This window comes from Amphibalanus amphitrite, unplaced genomic scaffold (genome assembly GCF_019059575.1).
Source record: "Amphibalanus amphitrite isolate SeventyFive unplaced genomic scaffold, NRLGWU_Aamphi_draft 001215F_arrow, whole genome shotgun sequence".
Taxonomy (NCBI): domain Eukaryota; kingdom Metazoa; phylum Arthropoda; class Thecostraca; order Balanomorpha; family Balanidae; genus Amphibalanus; species Amphibalanus amphitrite.
Window position 1 is genome coordinate 4,313 of NW_024882709.1, and position 21,971 is coordinate 26,283.

Below are 21,971 nucleotides of genomic sequence, written 5' to 3' on the forward strand. Positions count from 1 at the left end.
GCCCAAGTGGCACCGACTCCGGGAACCGTCTGTGGTGTATCGCCGGCTGACGCAGCGGTTTGGACGAGAAGAAACAGCCGCGTGCTGACGTCACCGGGGCTCCGGGACCAGTCAAAACAACTGAGAAAGATACACGGCACGTGCCGGACGGTACGGCGGCAACTCATACGGCCTCCAGTGGCGCTAGAGTGGAAAATCCACACCGCCAACGTATACAAGGCAAAACTCGCCGAAACGGATGCTCAGACAACGTACTTACGTCTCAAATAGGTGTTTGCAAAACGTGCAAAGGAGTGTGCTCACTGCACTCTCCTAGTAGACCCAAAATGTACGTGCTATGATCCGTAAAAGGCAACTGTGCTTTGATGTGAAATGTGAAGGTCTATATGACATGGGATTTTTAGTAGCTTGTGGGCATGGTTTTCTACGGACGGATGTTGTTTCAGCTGCTATTGATCAAGAGCCGTCCACCCTGTGCAGTGTGCAGTGTGCAATTACCCCCAGCCTTTCCTCCCCTCCCCAGAGAGGCCGCAGCGGCAGCGGAAAGGTCGCCGAGCCCACCTGGCTGTTACGAAACCCTTGGCAGTCCCCTGGGGTCGCCGCCATCACTGTCACGAGTCGCCCCTGGGTCTGTCACGGACGTTGACACCCCTGGCCGGAGGAGGGTGGGGCCTCTGAATCACTTTCATGACCTATGGCTGGCGGCCAGCGCCGACCGCCGGGGGGAGTGAGGGGCCCGAGCTGGCAGGGCTTCTGTGTAAACAGAAAAAAACGGGCGACGCAGATACGTGACATTCAGACCCTACATACATGTAGGTATACGGCCTCAAGCGTCCTACCTCCTTGGTCAGCATGACCCACAGACTTCTCTATACATGGACTGTGCACTGATCTGGCCGAAGTAGCATAAGGGGCCCAAAATTGTGGCAATACGTTTGAAGCATTTGCCAGGGAGCATGGCCATTTTTCTTTGAATTATTCATTTTAACGTTCTGGAACCTTCGCTTAAATGGAAAACAAAACATTTTCCGCTATGTTTTCCCGCCAGAATTGCCAATCTTGAGTCAAAATTCCAGGCTGTGGACTTAAATATCAAGCGAAGATCAGAGGCATGCAAGTGTTTCTGTGCATTTTGAGTTGTGTGTTCAATGGTAGGTACTGTCATAAAACAGAAAGTTATACTCCCAGCTACAAGTGGACTACTTTTCACCATCGATCAGGTTCAACAAGGACAGTTTTGGTTCCCACACGTATGTATTCGTAGCGATTCCCAACGGCCAGCATGGGCACAAACACCGATTTGGTCCACTATCCCAGCCCTTGGGCCGATTCTCCTGGGACGTCTTGGGCCGGCTCGTCAGAAGAGGCAGCAGCGGCATGCTCTGTGATCTCTGTGACGGCTCGCTGGTCGTTTTCCAGGCGTTGATGAGAGACAGGGTGCATGCTACATGTTCTTGAACAGGCATGAACTCAGCTCGCGCCCGTTAGTTTGCGGATCTTGTCAGAGTCCACACCGCGCCCACTGGTGCGCGTCGGCGGCCCCTTTCGTTTCTTGCTATGCACTTGGCTGTTCACATCCTTCACGTGGTTAGACACGAACACGTTAAACAGCGCTCCGGCCATGGTGGCGAGGATATTGCTGGTAAACTTGTGCCCCCTTCCACAAGCCACTTCCTTCAGTTCTTCGTCATCGCCGAGCATGCTTTTGACAAAATTACAGCAGCATGGTGTCGACGCTGGATGGTTTCGCTCTTACCTTACCGACCATACTCAAAGTGTTTCTATCCCAGATCCCTTTTCCGGCCGTAATCGCCTCTCACAGCCACTGCCGAACGCCATGGGCGTTTTCCAGGGGTCGGCCCTTGGGCCCTTACTTTACACTGTTTTTGCCAATGATCTGAGTTTTTACGCACCGGATGCTCATGTCGTACAGTATGCTGATGACACGCAAGTTTTAGTGTCAGGAAGTAGGGATGATTTGACTGAGTTAGTGTCGCGGATGGAGAGCTGCCTTGCGTCGCTCGACTTATGGTTCAGGGGTAACTCCCTGAAGGTGAATGCTTCCAAGACGCAGCTGTTGGTGTTCGGCAGCCGGCGGAACCTCCGCAGCGTTCCCACGCTCGAGGTGCGGTTCCGCGGCGAGAGTCTCCGTCCGGAGCCTACAGCACGCAACTTGGGTGTCGTTTTCGACCCGATATTGTCTTGGGACGCTCATGTCGCACATGTCGTGAACAAGTGTTTTGGAATGTTGATCGGTCTTAGCCATATTCGACATCACTTGCCTCAAAATGTAGTTCCTACTATCGTACACGGTCTCGTCCTGTCACATGTCAGATACTGTTTAACTGTTTATGGCAACGGCTCAGACAAAAACCACAAACAGCTCCAAAAAGTCATTAACTTCTGTGCCAGGGTTATAGCTGGCAGGCGCAAGTTTGACCACATCTCTGACATCTTAAATGGTCCGGACTGGCTTACCGCTAAGCAACTGTCGGAGTTTCATACCTTAACCCTCGCTCATCGCATCTTACGATCGGGAGAGCCGTCTACACTTGTTTCACTTTTTAGAAGAGTGTCTAGTTTACGTGACCGACCCACGCGACAAGATAGCCATTTTTATCTACCTCGTGTCAGGTCAGAGGCAGGACGGCGTCAGTTTGCGTACCGAGCCCCACAGCTATACAACAGTGTGCCGGAACGGCTGACTACGCTCAGCACGGACGTTTTCAAGCGGAGCTTGAGGCGTACTCTGAAGTGAGAAGCGACTACCGTGTGGTGTGTGATGCCATTGTATGAGCAGGTGTGTTTCCAATTTTGTAAACTTGTACGTATCTCTTACTGCCCTGTATGACACTGGACCAAGAATAGCCACAGCTGCAGTGGATGGTTCAAAGATATGCAATAAATAAATAAATAAATAAATAAAGTTCTGAACCACAGATCTGAACACATTCTTGGGACTTGAACTGCCAAAGAGGATGGTGCGAGTCTCTGACTGTGAATTCACCAGAAGTCTGTAGAGCTGGCAGACCTCCATGACGACTCGCAGGCACAGTTCACTCGGTTGCAGGAGCTTTCCACGGTTGAGGAGGTCGGTGAAGCTAGCAGCCACCAGCTTTTCTTCAGCATTCTCTGCCACCACGGTTACCAGTTGCGCCCTTAGCCCGTCAGAGAGTAGCGCGCGACACTCATCACATCTGTGAATCTTCTTGACTGAGTGGGCTAAATAGCCTGCTATGTGGTGCAGAGCCTGCTGTGTCCCTTCTGGGACGTCTTGGGCTGGGTCATCAGAAGAGGCAGCAGCGGCATACTCGGTGATCTCAGTGACGGCTCGCTGGTCGTTTTCCAGGCGCTGCTGAGAGACAGGGTGCATGCCAGCCGTCACTGTGCTCAGACCATAGCCTGAGAGCCAAATTAGGCTTTTTACGCGGACGATAGCCTCTCCTTCAAAAAATTGACGAGAGCTCGCCCAGAAGTTGCCTCCGGCCAGTTTCCGGAGATGGCCGAAGTGACCTTCTGGCCGGTCGGATTGAATCTTGCCAAGCAGGACATGCTCGAGATCACACTGTCTGAGCAGATACTTGGCCAGCCCGACCAGCCCTCGACAGGTTGCTGCCACTCCACGTATCGTGTCGAGCGACATTTGCGTCTTCTTGTTTCCCTGGGCTTCCCAGCGCAGCATCATCTTTCCGAACTTCTCGATGTATGCCAGCCCTTCTTCATCTCCAGTGGAAATAGGCTGCAGAGTCGAGTCGTTGCGACGAACATGCTTCCCAGGGGACTTCACGTTGACGATGTCGAACCACCTCCGAACTTGGTGCAGGAACTCTGCTGTACCGTTTAAGGAGCCGTACTCTGCATGTTGCCCATAGTAGCGGAGCGCAGCGATGGTTGTCTCGTGAGTGGCTGCTACGGCGAGCTGCACGTTCACGCGCTCTATGCTTGTTGGATGGAGCACCTTATCCGTGAGTCGGTATGCCATCTTGGCATCAGAGCTGTACTCGATGGAGTGTACCTTTTCCAGGTGGCTGAGGTGAACATCCAGAGGAGGCCCACCTGCATCGAGTGGCGGACAGTGCAGTTGTTTTTTGTTCAGGAGGTTGAAGTACATGTTTTTGAACAAGTGGACTGAGTCGTACATGGTGTATATCCTGTCATCACTGTGTGGACTCCAGGGATTCAGGATATACTCCTGATGCCTCCCATCTTCTCCAAGCGCTCGATGGAAGGCTTGGTTTGTTCTGTGTCCGTCAGTTGTAACGGACACTACACGGTACCCAAGATGGGTGAGACATCGCAGGACTTGGAAGAAGATTCTCTTCATTTCTTGGGTTGTGACGTGGGTGACTGGCGACATGGTTACCAAATCCTCGTAGTTCCCGGCAACCGACGAAATGTGGGCGCAGAACAAGGTACTGGCGACAGCTGTTGCTTCTCCGCTGCTCTCCCCATGCAGTCTTCCTCCCGCCAGATCGAGTGCTGTGGCACAGTAAACCTCGTCCATGGCCAGATTTACCAGCCGTTCTCTTGGAGACAACTTGGCGACCCGCATCTCCAAATACTTGATGGTCCCGATCTCCAGTCCCTCTTGCACGCTTAGTGCTGACGTAAGTCTCCGGAGAGTGACTCTGTGTGGCAGGACCAGAAGACCCGAGCTGCGCATGTCTTCATACAGTCGGGGACTCGTTCGGCTCCACACCACTGCAGTGGACATGAGTGTCGTGCTGTACCTCCTCCTTTTTGCTGGACTGAGTCGGAGTTGCAGCTGTTCAGCGGCGAACTCCCCAAAAGTACCGCATGATCCAGCTGCATCGTCCGTGCTGATTTTCTGCAGAAAATGCAGTGCAGTCATCACGTTGCCATCTTTCAAAGACTGTGCCTTGAGGAACGCCAGCACGTTCAGGACCTCAGTCGTCGTTTCGAAGCTCCCGGGAACGCTTGTCAGATCAGCTGCCCTAAGAGTAGGCAACTCGCTCCCGGCTGCGTACAAACGGAAACGAAGATCACTGTAGATCGTCAGGTTTCGTACGATGACTGGAATACCTTGATCTGTGTCAAATGCCTCCATTCTGATCGTCACAATGTCCTCCTGAAGTTCAGGAACATGCATCTGTACGAGCCGGTACCCAGTCGGCAGGTCCACCGTAGAGAGCTTTCTCACCATGTCGGTAAGAGATGCCACGTTCTCGGAACGAAACATGGATGCGGCTTGTTCCTCCCACAGTTCTCTTTGCAGCAGCCTTCGTGCTGTTGGAGTCGCGCGTATAGTGGGTCGTGGAGTCTCCTGTCCGCTCTCATTCCTGCAAAAGGAGAGAAATATTTCACTTCACAACTGCATTTAGCAACGGTTGCAAAATATATGGGAAACAAATTAGCATACATGGGTAATTTGGACATTGCCGGATAAATGCTATAAATTGATAAATGTAGCTCGGAACTTATATACACAAAAAGAAGTTATATACAGTTATATACACAAAAAGAACAATTCAGCAGCATGTGCGACCCTTTTTAACCGCTATGTATGCATGCAGGTTAACAGTTCGGCCTACGGAGGTCATGTAAGGTCAGCTTGTAAGGTCGGGTCGGGTCAGAAAAGGAAAAGATTAAAATGTGCTGAAACCGACTCCAACTCCGGGCCGTCAGAGTTGTCTGGATCAAAAGTTATTCAAGAAAACCATCAGAAGTAAAAACGAACATTTTTCTTCGGTTACCTCTGGTTGGTGACCCAGTTTTTGACCTGACCGAAAAATGACCGAAGTACTTTCTTACTGTTTTTTTTTTACCGTTCTTTCGAACGCCGCCTACCGCTTGTCTCTACGACGCCCCCCCCCCCCCCGGCCCGCTGATGGGGCACCGGCCCGGCGCGGGTTAACGTCTGACATGATCACATTAATGACGTAACAGATCAAAGGTCATTTGAGGTAGAGTTCCCAAATTTTCACAGGTGTCAAAATGTAAAGACCATCCTCAACACCTAAGATGTCCTTAATACCTTACTAATGCCCATATTGCTTTGATGAGGTATAAACATATCAACTTACTTGTCCCGTGGTGGGAGCACTGTTGGAACTGCGGTTGGCTTGAGGCGCCGTCGCTGACGGTCGGTTCTTCTTGTCGTGGCAGTGACACAAAAGTCATCACTGGAAAAGTGGAGCTCACAAACCCCACCACTTTTAGGGTATGATTCTTTTACACCTCGTCTGATTGCTTCCAGCCACTTCTTTCGCAATGCACATTCGCGTGGAAAGCTAAATACCGATACCTTTCCCTTTCTCTTGTCACTTCCTCTCCGATGCCGTGTGATTCTATATCCAGAATAACAATTACGTACCGTACACTTCCGTGTCATCAAAAACCCTTTCAAAGGAAAATAGAAAAGATGGAAAATAGACAACTAAAATCATAGGCTAAATATCCTAAATGTGGCGAAGCCTTGCTTAATTTTAGGGCCTTGGCTTGATTGTGGCAGGATTTCCAGAAAATAAAGAATTTGCGTGCAACTCATTGGTGCTTATTTGCGGGAGATACCTCCGATATTCTCAGATATCATTTACCACTACTATTTTCATGAAAACTGTTATTGTTGTTAACGATTTTTTTTTTGTTTATATCAAAATCAAAACATTTTTTTTTTTACTTACTAGACAGATAAAACTTCAAACAATATCCATGTTAAATTTTGCCAGGTTTGCAGGGTTCTTAATAAGTTAAAACTAGGTTCACTTTTGGGCCCCTTATGCTACTTCGGCCAGATCAGTGCACAGTCCATGTATAGAGAAGTCTGTGCATGACCTAATCTCTCGCCCTGCTGGAAGTTTCAGATTTTTACACGCCCTGCTTTGGACTGAAAGCATCTGTCTTTCTCGAGCAGCGTGCTGCTGCGCTGGTGCAGTCCTCGACAGTTTTCTTCCCCCAGCTGTGAAGTGATGCTGCTCAGCCTACGCAGTACGAAGTCCCTGATTTGCTATTCCTCGCATACTTTAAGAAAAACCTTTGTCTCTGGAGCCGGCGTGATTCCGACCAGGGTATGTTGAATTTTCCGACAGTGCTGGATCTATGCCATTGACCTTTATAGAGGTCACCGGAGGCTGACGTTCACAGGCGAACCATTCGACAGATCGGGGTGAGCGACGTTTGGAGAAATCTGCCCGGTAGCGCGCGAAAACATCCCGTGCGTCATCCAAGATTCCATGAATTTACTCCATGACGTCAATAACTTACCGCCGGTGGCTCCGCAATCGGCTAATCTGGTACGCAAGATCCGGCAGTGATATCGAATAGTTTGATGACAGCTCGGATGAATGTGTCTTTGAATGGGTACCGCAAAATGCAATGCATTTGGATTCGCAAGTGCAACTGAGACGACTGCAGCAGCTGTTGCAACAACTGGAACTGATGTTCCAGCCTCTTCGGTGCCCTCTTCTGCAGCCGTTTCCGCTGAAGCTTCTGAAGCTGGCGATGCTGCTGCAGCTGTCACTGCAGCAGTGTAGCTTGTGACCAATGATATTTGGCAGCTAATGAGCTGCGTACGCGCCAGCCCGTGCCGTCCCGTCCCTGGCTCCTGCCACCGTCCGTCCCGGCCGCTGTGTTTATATTTCCGCGGCTATATAGAGGGCCGTGGCCGCCGGGGCGCACACCAATCGGTTCCGGCCGACCTCCAGCGGCTCTCGGTGGCAGCAGTGTGTGTGACTGGACTGGACTGACCCTCCCCGGTACCCCGGAGAGCGATGCGCGCGCTAGTGGCCTGCCTGGCGGTGGCGGCGGTGCTGACGGCGCCGGCCGCCGCTGACAGGTTCCGCACGGTGCTGGTCGGCGGGCAGCCTGACTGGGCCGCGGCCGGCGGTGACCAGGGCTGTGACATCTGTGGCGGCGGCGGGGGTCACTCGGGTGGCGGCTACCGCACCTCCTCCTCCCACAGCAGTCGCTACACGAGCTCCGGCCAGCTGGCGCCGCGCTACCGGCCCGGCCTGCTCGGCCGCAGCGGCGGCGGACAGCGGCGCACCTACCACTTCTCCAGCGAGGAGTCCGAGTACACCTTCAGCAACGGCACGCACAGCACCACCATCACCAGCAAGCGCTCCAGCGAGGGCGTGCCCCAGTTCCACCTGCGCATGACGCGGCTGGCCGACGGCGCCGTCATCGAGAGCACCGTGCTCTCGGAGGCCGAGTACCGCCAGCGGCGCGCCAGCCTCGGCCTCACCGGCTCCGACGGCAGCTTCGGGTTCGAGTCGCTGGGCGGCGGCGAGCTGCACGGCCTGAGCTCGCGCCGGCTCTCCGGCGAGGAGCTACTGACCGAGATGGAGCGGCGGCTGGCGCACCGGCGCGGCGGCCACGGCCGGCACTCCACCACCAGCTTCTCCAGCGAGGAGTCGCACTACTCGTTCAGCAACGGCACGCACACCACCAGCATCACGGGCCGCCGGAACAGCGAGGGCGTGCGCGAGTACGGCCTGGAGCTGATCCGGGACGCGGACGGCGCCGTGCTCGACCGCGCCACCATCTCTGAGGCCGAGTACAACCGGCGGCGACAGAACATGGTCGGCGGACGCGGCTTCGACGACGTGTTCGACATCCACGGCGTGCGCGGCTCCGGAGCCAGATTCGACTCGCGCTTCGACTCGCGGTCCGACTCGCGGTCACGGTCCCACTCTGAGTTCGGCTCGGACTCTGCCGAGTCGGAGTACGGCTCACGGTCGGGCGGCCGGCGGCCGACGCACAGCGGGTCCTCCGGGTCCCGCTCCACATCCTATTTCCGCGAGGAGCGCACCGAGACGCGCCGCGAGGAGGGCGCCGAGAGCTGCGCCTGCGTGTCCCGCTCGCGGTGTCTGTACTCGGACCGGGTGGTCTCGGCGGCCGCGCTGAGCCGCTGCCGGACCGACGAGGTGTGCTGCCGCGAGCAGCGGCCGTTGCTGCCGCGGGTGCCCACCGACTACCCGCGGCCGGCGCCCACCGAGCGGCCCGTGCGCCGGCCGCAGGCCGAGCCCCAGGTGCGCGAGGAGCCCGCCTGCAACTGCGTGCCGCGCGACACCTGCTCCTACCGCGAGCGCGACTTTTCGCTGGCCGGCCTGCAGAAGTGCCGCCGCCCGATGGTCTGCTGTAAGCGTCAGCTGGTGTCCCAGCCGGCCGAGGAGCCGGCTCCGCTGTTGCCAACCCCGGCCCCCGTCCCCCGACACACCACCCCCGACCCGGCCTTCGTGCAGCGCGAGCGCGACCTGTTCAGGGACATTGTGCAGCACGTGGACACGGACGAGCGGGCGCCCGTGCAGCGGCCGGTCGACCTCCGCGGCCTGCAGAGCTCGCTCTCGCGGTACGATGACGCCAGGGACGTGTCCGGCGGCCACCGGCGCACCGAAGTGAGTCGCACCGAGCACTCGCGCACCGAGACCTCGGGCGCCGCGCCTCTGCCGGCCGTCACCGGCGGCCAGACGAGCAGCACGCGCCAATACAGCTACCGCAGCCGCAGCTCCTCCGGCGAGCAGCTGCCCGAGCCGGCGGACCCGCGCCGGCCGCTCTACCCTGCCGACAGCAGCGCCGGCCACAGCCGCCGCACCCACTCGTACGAGAGGACCAGCTCGGGGTACCGCGGCGCCGGCGCCGACCTGCTGTCCGGCGCCCACGGCTCCGGCTACACCGACAAGGAGGACTCTGCCGAGCAGAGCGGCTCGCGGGTCATCTCCAGCCGCCGGCACTACTCGGAGCGGCGCGTCGTCTCCGGAGAGGACAGCGGCGAGCAGGCCACCACGGGCGGCTACCCGCGCTACCCGGACCGGCCGGTCGACCTGCCGGGCCCGCAGCTGGGCTCCTCCAGCAGCTCGCGCCACTACTCCTACCGCAGCTCCTCCAGCTCGACCTCGTCCGGCGAGCAGGGCGACGCCGCGCTGCTGGCCGGTGGCGCCGGTTTGCGCGGCCAGCACAGCGCTCAGCGGCCGGAGGTGACCAGCTCCTCGCGGCGCTACTCGGCCCAGCACTCCACCTCGAGCGGCGGCGGCGGCGGCGCGGGCCTGCTGGCCGGCGGAGACGCGGGCCTCTCCGGCGGCGAGTCGGTGACCTCGTCCCGCCACTACTCCGAGCGGCGCGTGGTGTCCGGGGACGCCGGCGGCGACCTGGGTCTGTCCGGGGGCGACCTGGGCCTGGCGGGCGGCTCGTCGGGCGGCTACTCGAGCGGCTCGAGCTACCGGTCCTCGTCCTCCTGGTCCTCCCGCTCTGAGAGCGGCTCCTCGGGAGGACTGGTGCCGTCCGGCGGCGGCTCCCACCAGTACCCTGCCGGCTCCGCGGGCGGCAGCGGCTCCAGCTACCGCTACTCGTCCAGCTCTCACTCCTCGCAGGCGGTGAGTGTAGCGCCGACGACCAACTCAGAACTCTAAGAAGCATCGATTTTATCAGCTGTTTCATCAAACTGTCCATGCTTAACGTTCATACGAACAACAAACTTATACTTAAAGCTCAAAGCACATGTCTAACATAACTCACATTATATCAGACCGTCTTGTCTGTTGTTCCTCCGAAACTTCATACCAAGTGGTGCCTTGCATAGAGCACTATTCGCCTTCTGAAGCGTCTTACAGCTCGGCCTTCCCGGCCCTCACTGAGTCTCTGTCCCGTCAGGCGCCGCTGGAGTCGGGCTCCAGCTATTGGAGCAGCTACTCGCAGCAGTCGCAGCGTCACCGTCGCGGCTGGACCGACCTGTTCACCGGCCGAGACGAGACGCCGCGCGCCGCCGCCGAGGCCGGCGACAGCTGCGTCTGCGTGCGCTTCGACCGCTGCTCGGACGGCAACCTGCTGCACCACGGCGCCGACCTGCTCGACTTCAGGTGGGTTAAACCTGACCTGTCAGACTTCAGGTGGGTCCAACCAGACCTCGACTTCAGGTGGGTTAAACCCGACCTTCAACACTTCACTGGGTCCAACCCGACCTCAGCCCGAACAGCATTTACTCATTCAGGCATTTTAGACCTGCGAGTAGTGGTAGCGATAAGTGTTCCTCTGCCGTCATTGTTCAGAGTCGAAGTATATTTCGTGTCGTATCCGTGCATATGTATGTGTCTCCACTGATTCCTCCCCTCCCGTGTCCGTCCTGCAGTATCGGCTCCCGGAAACAGTGCTCCGGGTTCCGGGTCCGTACTGACTCTGTGTTCCGGGTCTGTACTGACTGTGTTCCGGGTCTGTACTGACGCTGTGTCCGTCCCACAGTATTGGCTCCCGGAAGCAGTGCTCCGGGTTCCGGGTGTGCTGTGACACGCCGCCGGAGGTGCTCCGTCAGCTGGAGTCCACTCCGGGCCTCCGGCCGGGCGTGGTCACCTCTGTGCCGACTGCCGAGCTGGAGCTGGCCGGCCGCTCCTCGCCGCTGGCGCCGCACGTCTCCAGCTCCCAGCCCTGCGTGTGCGTCTCCTCGTACCTGTGTCAGGGCGGCCAGATCGGCGCCTCGCAGCAGCTGCTCGTCGACATGCGCCAGGTCTCGCAGACGGGACGCTGCAGCTACGACGGACAGGTGAGCTCACAGGTGACGGCTGAGCTCACAGGTGATCGGTGAGCTCACAGGTGATAGCGGTGACAGGGTGACAGGAGATTGGTGATCTGACCAATTCATTCGTCATGATGTTTGCTGGACAGGCGAGGATTGGAGAACGAACGTTAACTGGAAATCGGCATTATCCAGTAGCGTTTTGCGTTCTTGGCAAAGGCAGTTGAGTTTCAACATCACCGTGCACATATCGCGTATCGTTGTTCAGATATGCATTGCCATCACACTGTGTAATGCTATTATCAGGTGTGCCGTTCTATCACTCTGTGCTGTGCTGTGCTGTTTTCAGGTGTGCTGCGCGGTGCCGTGGGCCCAGGTGCAGCCGACTACCCCGCCGGCGCCGTGCAGCTGCGTGCCTGGAAATCAGTGCCGCCAGCAGGATATCCTCACCCGCTACACCAACGTCAACGCGCCCACCTGTCCGGGCACTCAGGTAAGTATGGACAGGGCCAGATTTTGGGCACATGCCAATAGCCATTCACGGAGTCAGATAGGTCCGGTCAGGGTTCAGTGAAAGGTTCTGGGTCCATAAAGGGGTGTGGGTCAATAAAGAGTGAGGGATTGGTCCATGAAAGGCAGAAGGTCAGTAAATGGGGATGGGTCATTAAATGGGTCAATAAAAGGGGGCAGAGTCAGTGAACGGTGACAGGCCAATAAAGGGGTGGGCAGGTCAGTAAAAGGGGGACGGGTCAATAAAAGGGAGACGAGTCAAGCGGGACAGTCTTTAAAGACGTTTCCGATCCTCGGAACACCGACTTAGCCCGTTTCGTTCGGGCCGCCACTCTGACCCCCCCCCCCCCCCTCTGCAGGTGTGCTGCTCCCGTCCGCAGTCGGGCGGCCCGGCGGTCCGTCCGCCCGCCAGCAGCCTGGACCGTATCGAGTACGACATGTACCGGTTCTGCAAGTCGTACCCGCTGAGCGTCGCCTGCTCCAGCACTCACCAGGTGAGAAACGGGGAGACTACCGGGGAGAGAAACTCACACTAACTCACTGAGTCAGGAACCCGCTGGTACGCAAATGGGGGGACGCTGGCTCTCGAGAAAAATCAATTTTGTTGGTATATTTCATAGGAACTAGTAATGCATTCCTACTTGCGATAATGGTTTCCATTTGACTGCTGATAACGTAACATTTTCCCCAATCCTTTTCAGTTCAACGTTCTGCCGACTCTCCGACCTACGCCGTACTTCGACGCTGAGCGGGACGCCAGAGCGCTGAAGTGAGTATTATCGTTTGTTTTTGTTCATCTGAGAATAGTCGTTACATAATCCGGAAAAATCCTAACGAGCAAGTATCATTTTCAATGTTCGGTCCGATTTATACGTAGGCTCCGTGTGACCTAGTCAGGGGCCGCTGAATAAGCTTGTATGAAGTGGATGTTAGACGGCAGTGGAGGTTTGTACGTGTGCCGGTCCTGTCGGTACCAGGCGCTGCTCGGCCGCCGCTGCCGCCGCAGACGTCTGTCTCTCGTCACAGCCACCGTAAACACTGGTCGACGGAAAACTAGGAATGTTAGGACTGTTCTGATACGGGCACGATCGGCCCCCGCTGGGAGTTGACCGAGGTGATATCACCGCCGACAGTCAGCTGAGCAGGGTCGGGTCACCACTGACAGTCAGCTGACTGCGATTTGACAGTGAGACAGCTGACTAATATAGTGATATTGCTGACAGTTGACCCGGATAGTGTCGCAGTCAGCTAACCTGTCACGTGTCGCTGCCATCTCGCCCCACCTCTGTACCCAGCCGCTCAGTATTGTTGATCCCCCGTCTGACACTGAATACAATCTCCCACAGCGACGCGTTCGGCCTGTTCGGAGTCGACGACGACGTCCTGATCGGTATCCTCACCAAGAGGACCTTCAAGGAGCGCGCCCTCATCAAGCAGGCCTTCGCGCGGCTCACAGGCTCGGTGAGAAGGATATGGGTGATATTGTGAGAACGCCCGTGCTGCTGTCATCACTGACAGCAGTACTGGAGTTTCTCACTCTCAACTCTCAGTAACTATCCATTTCGGAGACGTCGAGGGACGCGGTTTTAGGTCACCACTGTCAAACACTGGGCTGGTAAAAAGATAATGAGGTTACCCGGTCCTGCTTCATTCGCTACTGGCGGCTTCGTGACCTAGTTCTGGTCATCAGCTTCTGGAAGAGACTGATAGTTCGGCTCTGCTAAACTTCTGGTTCGTGGTATACACCCGGCTGCTCCAGGCTGCAGCTGCCGACGGATGGTAGAGCCCTGGTTCTGTTAAACTCGGTGCCTGGCCCGGGTGTCCGACATTTGTCCGGCCCTGAGCTGCTTCACTAAGGCCCCGATGTCGTCCAGCGTTGGCCTTGTCCCGTGGCCGTGTTTTCGTCCAGCGCCGCCGGTGGCCCGCTGTCCCAGATCCGCTGGCCCCGGTCCGCCGGCGGCCCCTGGCTGCCGCCGGCCGAGGTCGGCCGTGTGTTTACAGTGGGGAGACGGGACCCAGACGCCTGTGTCGGGCCGCGCGGTCACAGAGCCACCAGTGGCCCGGCTAGGGACGGAGCAGGGTAGACCGTCTCAGCTACAGCACATAGCTCAGTCCGCCCACATACAGAGACTGTCCATGTCAACGGGGTAATGGGACAGAATATGCTGTAGGATATGAGGGTTGATAATCCGTCCGGGTCGGAAAAGTTGCAGGATTTGTATAAAAATACGTGGATTAAAGCTGTTTAATGACATACGAAAAACAGCCAATTGTGGCTGACTCCCTGACTCCGAACACCTGCTAAGCCTCAGCGGTAGTGACAGATCCAGCAGTATAGTACCGCTGTGAGTTCGTCTCGCAATGTCATCAGCCTGCGACCAACTCTCTGAGACTAATATGAAGTCATCCGATGGATACCTCACACCTCTGACGTGCTGTGCCGCAGAACCTGGCGGACAAGATCGAGAGGTACTCGACGGGCAACTACGAGGACCTGATGGTCGAGCTGCTGGACGGCGCCTCCATGGAGGAGTACCTGGCCAAGCGGCTGCACGAGGGCATGGACCGTCTGGGCACGGACGAGGACGTGGTGCTCGAGACACTGATCAGCAGCACTAACCAGGAGATCGCCGCCATCAAACCCTACTTCTACGCAGGTCGGTGGACCAGAGATGAAACCCAAATTCTACGCTTGTACTCGATAATGAATGTTTCGAGGTGACTAGCCAAAGGACTAGTCACCGGATCTCGGACATTAGATCTGTATAGTGTGCTTCCGTGCATTAGCAGGCTCGTGCGAATATTCTTGGGCTATAACATATGTCTGTCTTTTGTCTTTTCTCACTATTAAAGCATCGTCATTTTTGTGCGAATGTGTCCTTTCTTCTTCTAACGAAAAGTAAAAACATCGACCTTGGACTCTTTCCGACCATGTAGGTTCATTGTACTTCAGCCGTCAATGTCCTTCAACTATGTTTAGTCTCCCGGTGTCTAACCCCGTCCGCCTCCCGCAGAGTCCGGCCACACGCTGGAGGACGACATTGCCGACGACTTCTCCGGCGACCTGGAGGACATTCTGGTGGCTCTGGCTAACGGCACGCGCGACAACAGCTTCACCGTGGACCGACGGCGGGCGCGCGAGCAGGCGGCCGCCCTGCGCAGCGCAGGTACGGAGCCGCGGGTCTGAACAGGGCCGGGTGATTGCTACCGAGTTTGATCGAGGTGTTACCATGTTAGTGTTAGTTTGATAGTTTTACCGTGTTGGGGCTGGTGTTACGTTTGGTAAAATTCATTAAACGTGATGTACAGCTATCCTTGATGAAGGTTTACAACTTTTCGGAAGCCTAAATTGAAGCATAAGAATGACAATATGTACGGAAATCGATAGCTAACACTAAGATATATCGGTGTTTTGCAACGGTACTTTGCTATAAAGTTAAGCTCAGCGTGACAGCATTGACAACCTTCAATCCCGTCTTAGGTTGGACACCACTGACCGTTCTCTGCCGCTGTTTGGCCAGGTGAAGGGCTGGGCACCAGTGAGGAGACGTTCAAGTACTATCTGACGCACGAGAACTACGCGCAGCTGGCGCTCATCTTCTCCGAGTACGAGCAGCTCGCCGGCGAGACGTTCGAGGATGCGCTGGAGGATGAGTTCAGCCGGCACACAGAGGACGCCGTACTGGCCATCGGTGAGGACGGGAGGGGAGGACTGGGGCTGACGACAATAGTGATACTGGGGATGACAGTTCTAAACGTTATAAATCGGGTAAATGCTTCATTGATAAATGTCTAAGAGCTCACCATCTCGCGTTTCACTTCAGTCGTTCTCTAGGCGATGGTTAAATTACACACGTCGGGTTACTCTAGCTCGTCCCATCGGAGACTCGATTGCTGACTTGCCCCTACCCCACCTCTGACCCCTCTGCCCCTCCCCACCTGTGACCCCTCTGCCCCTCCCCACCTCTGACCGCTCTGTCCCGCTCCCCCCCCCCCCCCCACCTCTGACCGCTCTCCCCCTCCTCCCCACCTCTGACCCCTCTGCCCCTCCCCACCTCTGACCGCTCTGTCCCGCTCCCCCCCCCCCCCCCCCACCTCTGACCGCTCTCCCCCTCCTCCCCACCTCTGACCCCTCTGTCCCCTCCCCACCTCTGACCGCTCTGCCCCGCTCCCTCGGCAGTGGAGGTGACCAGGAACCTGCCGGCCTATTTCGCCGGCCGGCTGTACGACGCACTGTGGGGCCGCGGGGTGATCTCCAAGGACGACTCGTCTCTGCGGCGGATCATCATCTCCAGGGCCGAGCGGGACCTGGGCTCCATCGCGCAGGAGTACCAGCGCCGCTACGGCAACTCGCTCAAAGACGATATCGAGGTACGGGACACGGTATCACCGGTCACAGACAGCACACGGTACACACTGCACACACACACACACAGCACACAGCACACCACACACAGCACAGCACACAGCACACGTACCAAAACCGCGCACAGTGCCAGCGCCGCTGCGGGAACTCGCTCAAAGACGATATCGACGTACGGAGGAGACACGGGGGTAGCGAGGGACACTCAGATACACGCAGCGCACTCGGCAGCATACACCATACGCCGCTTAACGTACGGCCCACCGCTAAAGTAATGTGCTGTTTTACCAATCTCAACGGATGGCTTTGACTGGCGATTTTTTTAATGCGGAGTAATCGAAAGGAAGACGTCAAAAGATAAAGTTGCAGCTGCAAATGTGACGATACATGTAAGCTACATTCAAAGTTTCATTGTAGTGTGGCTAATCGTTCCAAAGCTTCAGAAGCAGAACATACTCTTGACTGAAACCGCACATTACTTCTGCTGTGGACTGTACGAACTTCAACACAATGCACATTGCGCAGCCTAGTAAAGTCGAATTCAAGTTGTGTCGTTTATCCACGTTGATGTTTTGTGTACTTGTTTATAAATGCAACAATTTTTATTTAATCATTAATGAAAAATATGACTATGTTTTTCGACAATAAGGACGTAAATATATTTTCGTAAAATTGACGACGTAAAATGCTGAAATCTATATAAACGTTCGATGACCTTGCCATGTGCTCAGTTTTCCGTATTTACCGGTGCTATATTCGTTCCGATAGTCTCGCCCCAACTTCCCCGTACTTACGCCAGAGCTGTATCCGCCCCTACATTCTGGCCCGTATCACTGATGTATCCGCCCCTACATTCTGGCCCGTATCACTTATGTATCCGCCCCTACATTCTGGCCCGTATCACTGATGTATCCGCTCCTCCAATCTGCCCCGTATGACCACTCCGCGGTGTTGACGCCAGTGTTTTATCCCGTTCCAGACCAAGTCCACGTCCGACTATGAGGACGCGCTGGTGTCGCTGATTGGCGGCTAGCCGTCAACTATCGACTGCTGATGTGATATACCGGACGGGCCGGCGGACGGGGCCGGTATGGGGACCGACCGGCGGTCACGTGTGACCCGCGGGGCGCCCTAAACAGAGGCGCTGGAGTCGGGGAGAGGACCCGGGTGTGCTCAGAGGGGAGAGAGCTGTACCTACAGCCGTGAACACTGACCGCATAGTGAAGTGGTATTGTGACAATATAATTTTGAGACTGTATGCAGTGTTTGGCTCGCTCAAAGGGACAATCGAATGGGGATCCCGAAAAAAAATGCGAATGCATCATAAAATATATATTTTGTAAAGGTAGTTGATTTTTAGATGGTGAGCTTTGCTTCTTGCGCAATACACGGGCGCCAGCAATCGAGATAAGAAAATGGTGCACGCCTTTTGGACATAATGTGAATCAGTCCGAACATCGGTCAATCAACGAACACTGTCCAGCATTGTCAAACACCTGAACCACGGTAAAAAGACGGTCACAGCGAATAGGCGGTCACATATTCCGCGGAGAGTATAAATAGACGATTACATTAGCACGTTAAATATTTAATGACGGTCATATATTACGTGAAGTAGGCGGCCATATGTATCATATACTACGTAATATAGGCGGTGTCGTATGCATTCACACCGTGGTGCCTCACATTGATGTAGCGCCTCTACATCGAGCGGTTTACAGTTGCAGTTACAGTGACTCGCCACCAGGCTTCAGCAGCTTCAGACTCGCCGATTTACGGGCTGGAAGCACTAGCGCCTCCACAATTCTTCATGGAGCATTTGGTACCTAGTTGTCTGTTGTATGTAGCTACTAGGTTTTGTCGGTACGTTTCACCTGGCATCAATGTCTGCCCGCTCTCTTTCTCTCTCTCTCTCTCTCTCTCTCTCTCTCTCTCTCTCTCCTCTCTCTCTCTCTCTCTCTCTCTCTCTCTCTCTCTCTCTCTCTCTCTCTCTCTCTCTCTCTCTCTCTCTCCCTCTCTCTCTCTCTCTCTCTCTCTCACACTCTGTATCTCGCACTCTCTTTCTTAAAACGTCAGGGAGGTGTTATCCCGCGTCTGGTAAGGTGCGATGCGGCTTCCTTGACGGCCGGTGTGGGGGCGGTAGCGGCGGTGGGGGGGGGGGGGAGAGCGGTGGGATGCACGTGGCGGCCGCCGCCCTCTCACCGGCCGGCGACCATAGAGATGGACAAGTACCGCCTCCTGGCGACGCCGGAACAATTACCTGAGCATACCACGCATCGGCAGCTCGGACGGGTACTGGAATGAGTGGAATGTGACTCCCATTGCTCTTTCCTAGCCGGCACCTGTAGCTCCCACTGCTCTGTCCCGACCAGTCGCTGTTGTCCCCTCACCCCCCCCCCCCATCTGCCGGATTGCAGCCGCCAGCCACTGTGATGACATCACCCCGCGTGCCGCCGCACCCCTGCCCCTCCCCCTGCCGCCGCGCCGGCCGGCGGGCTGGCACAGCCGGTTTGGCGGTCATAAATGCACCCCTCCCCCGTCCGTGGCTCCCGCCCCACCCTCGGCCGCCTACGCCGTCCGTCTCCGCAGTCACGACCCGCGGCTCACAGCGGAGAGAGGCGGACAAGGACGATACGTCACTGAGTGGGAAGGGAACAGGCGGGACGGGGCTGGAACCGGACAGGGAGGGGCTGGCTAGGAACGGTACGTCGACGAGGCAGTAATGAAACAGAACTAACGATGAAACTGAAACGAAAACGAGAAAATGTCATTACATTTATTCTGCTAATTCATAAAGAATTAGATATGGAGGATGTGCATCTGTAGAAAAAGAAACCAGAAAAACAAATGATACCTAAAGATATATTATATTTGGTCAAGTCACCAAATACGTTTCAAAATGATCGGGATCCTTAGGTATTATTAGTCCATTGAAACAACAAATATGACTGTAGGCGGTTTTAAATTTGTAGGTAATAAAACAACTACAAAAATGTAATGAGGAATCATAGAAATACACAGGTGGATACACGGGAAGAGTTTTAGGTCATTGATAAAACCATCAATGATCAACAGTTATGAAAACTCCCTCCCTAAACCCGCCGGCAATGAAATTGGTGTGATACCTCCCAAAATACAGAGTAAGACCCATGAATTTCAATGCAGTGTTTACTTTCAGTGACTCACGTCTCCCCACTCCCCACTCCCCACTCCGTCTCCCCACTCCCCACTCCCCACTCCGTCTCCCCACTCCCCACTCCCCACTCCATCTCCCCACTCCCCACTCCGTCTCCCCACTCCCCACTCCATCTCCCCACTCCCCACTCCCTTTCCCCCTCCCCACTCCGTCTCCCCACTCCCCACTCCATCTCCCCACTCCCCACTCCGTCTCCCCACTCCCCACTCCGTCTCCCCACTCCCCACTCCATCTCCCCACTCCCCACTCCCCCACTCCCCACTCCCCACTCCCTTTCCCCCTCCCCACTCCGTCTCCCCACTCCCCACTCCATCTCCCCACTCCCCACTCCGTCTCCCCACTCCCCACTCCGTCTCCCCACTCCATCTCCCCACTCCCCACTCCGTCTCCCCACTCCCCACTCCGTCTCCCCACTCCCCACTCCGTCTCCCCACTCCACCTCCCCACTCCCCACTCCATCTCCCCACTCCCCACTCCGTCTCCCCACTCCCCACTCCGTCTCCCCACTCCCCACTCCGTCTCCCCACTCCCCACTCTGTCTCCCCACTCCCCACTCCGTCTCCCCACTCCCCACTCCATCTCCCCACTCCCCACTCCGTCTCCCCACTCCCCACTCCGTCTCCCCACTCCCCACTCCATCTCCCCACTCCCCACTCCGTCTCCCCACTCCATCTCCCCACTCCCCACTCCGTCTCCCCACTCCCCACTCCGTCTCCCCACTCCCCACTCCATCTCCCCACTCCTCACTCCGTCTCCCCACTCCCTACCCCGCCTGCCGGCTGCGCCCGCCCGTCCGCCCACACTAAGTAGTGCCCGGCGGCACAGTCTATCCACAGGCGCCCAACACCAGTGACATCTAGTGACGGGAATGTAAACTACGCGGTCTGGCGGCACAGTCTATCTGCAGGCGTCGCTACTACTAACGTCATCTAGTGGCAGAAACGCATACTTGGGTAGCATTGCGGCACAGCCTAGCTGCAGGCGCGTATCACTCCTGCCATCTAGTGAGAGAAACAAGTACTTTGAGAGCGTTGCGGCACAGCCCGCCTGCAGGCGCGAATGTAACCGCCATATGGTGGGAGAAATGCGCACTTGGAATGCGGGTATGGTTGCATCATGTTAACATCCACGTCCATCATTGAGGTTCATTCGAATATCGATGACCTTCTTCGACATTCAGATTCATATTCGTCCCGACCTATCGATGACCTTGAATGATATTCACATTTGCGCTCAGATCGATATTCGTAAAACACAACGATAGGGCTTTCACAAAGTTTAACATACCAAAATACTTCTTACGGTGAGGAGAAGCTTTTTCGAGCTTCAATCCTGACCTAACCCTATTAGTGGCAGGGGGGTTGTTTTTATCCACCCCTCAGGTTTTTCGGGAATATCTCCGAAACCGCTGAAGCTACGATGCTGAAATTTTCTGACTTTTCGTAAAACTAAATTGGGCACATTCCCTGAAAATTTCAAGTTCATAACTTTACCAGGGGCGGCTCCAGAGCACTGGGAATTGGGGGTCCTATTCGTGAAGCGAGTCATTTGGGCGAAGATCACGATGCTGCACCAGTTTTACGAACAGTGAATGAAAGGTATCATGTGATAACATATACAAAGTTATTGTGCATCCTCTTCCTGCATCCTCAAAAAGGGGGGTTATTTTTTACCTCCCAACATAGGTGCCCTGACACCGCCTATGCATGACCAATACAATTTTAGTCGTTCTCTCATAAGAAAATTGTAACATAACAAGACCATTGCCACCCTTTTTAGAAACAGTACCAACAAAAACCTTATTTACTATACTTTTTGTGTACCCCCAATCTCAATGATCTGTATCCGCCTATGATTTTTGAAAATGCATATTTTTAGGATCCATGTGAATTCCTGGTTCATTCTCTATCGATCGGCAAAAGTTGCGTTAAGATTGGTTCAGAAACCTGGCCGTGATAAACAGTCTAAAATGTATCTGCAATTTGCCCGTTTTTACCCCCCTCTACCCCCCTATTGACATTTTTTAATTTTATTTTTTTTAGAAATGTAGATCACGTTGAGCCAAATCGAATGCCGTTTGAATTTTGAAAATCGGCCGGTTAGATCTCGAGATATCAAGGGGGGTCGTAAACAGCCCCCCCTGCCACTAATATGGGGTAGCCAGGAGCCTGCCACTAATAGGGTTAAATCTTTATCTTGATTTCGAAATTTAGCGTCAAAAGACGGGGTGTCGCATCACGGTGCCCTTTTCGTCTGATCGTTTCCTAAATGGAACCTACTCGTACTTGGGTAGCGTAGTCCGTCTATGTGTTCCTCGCCTATTGGACCGTCGGGGATGATCATGACCTGTGAGCCCTAACTTGACTTTTGATGGAGGGTCAAAGGTAAAAGTTTAAAAACCTTACCACCGAGAAGCTTGTGATTCCGCCACTAAAATA

The 21,971-nt window shown here is 55.4% G+C and overlaps 1 protein-coding gene across 1 annotated transcript; it reads left to right on the plus strand.

The window, feature by feature from the left end:
- Positions 1–7,638: 7,638 nt before the first annotated feature.
- Positions 7,639–17,595, plus strand: LOC122371205. The gene is made up of 12 exons (XM_043347353.1): positions 7,639–10,331; positions 10,609–10,814; positions 11,194–11,491; positions 11,814–11,957; positions 12,334–12,468; positions 12,676–12,743; positions 13,321–13,435; positions 14,421–14,631; positions 14,989–15,141; positions 15,496–15,666; positions 16,155–16,345; positions 17,317–17,595. The coding sequence occupies exons 1-12, from the start codon at positions 7,731–7,733 to the stop codon at positions 17,368–17,370; spliced, it is 4,347 nt and encodes a 1,448-aa protein (XP_043203288.1). The 5' UTR covers positions 7,639–7,730; the 3' UTR covers positions 17,371–17,595.
- The last annotated feature ends 4,376 nt before the right edge of the window (positions 17,596–21,971 follow it).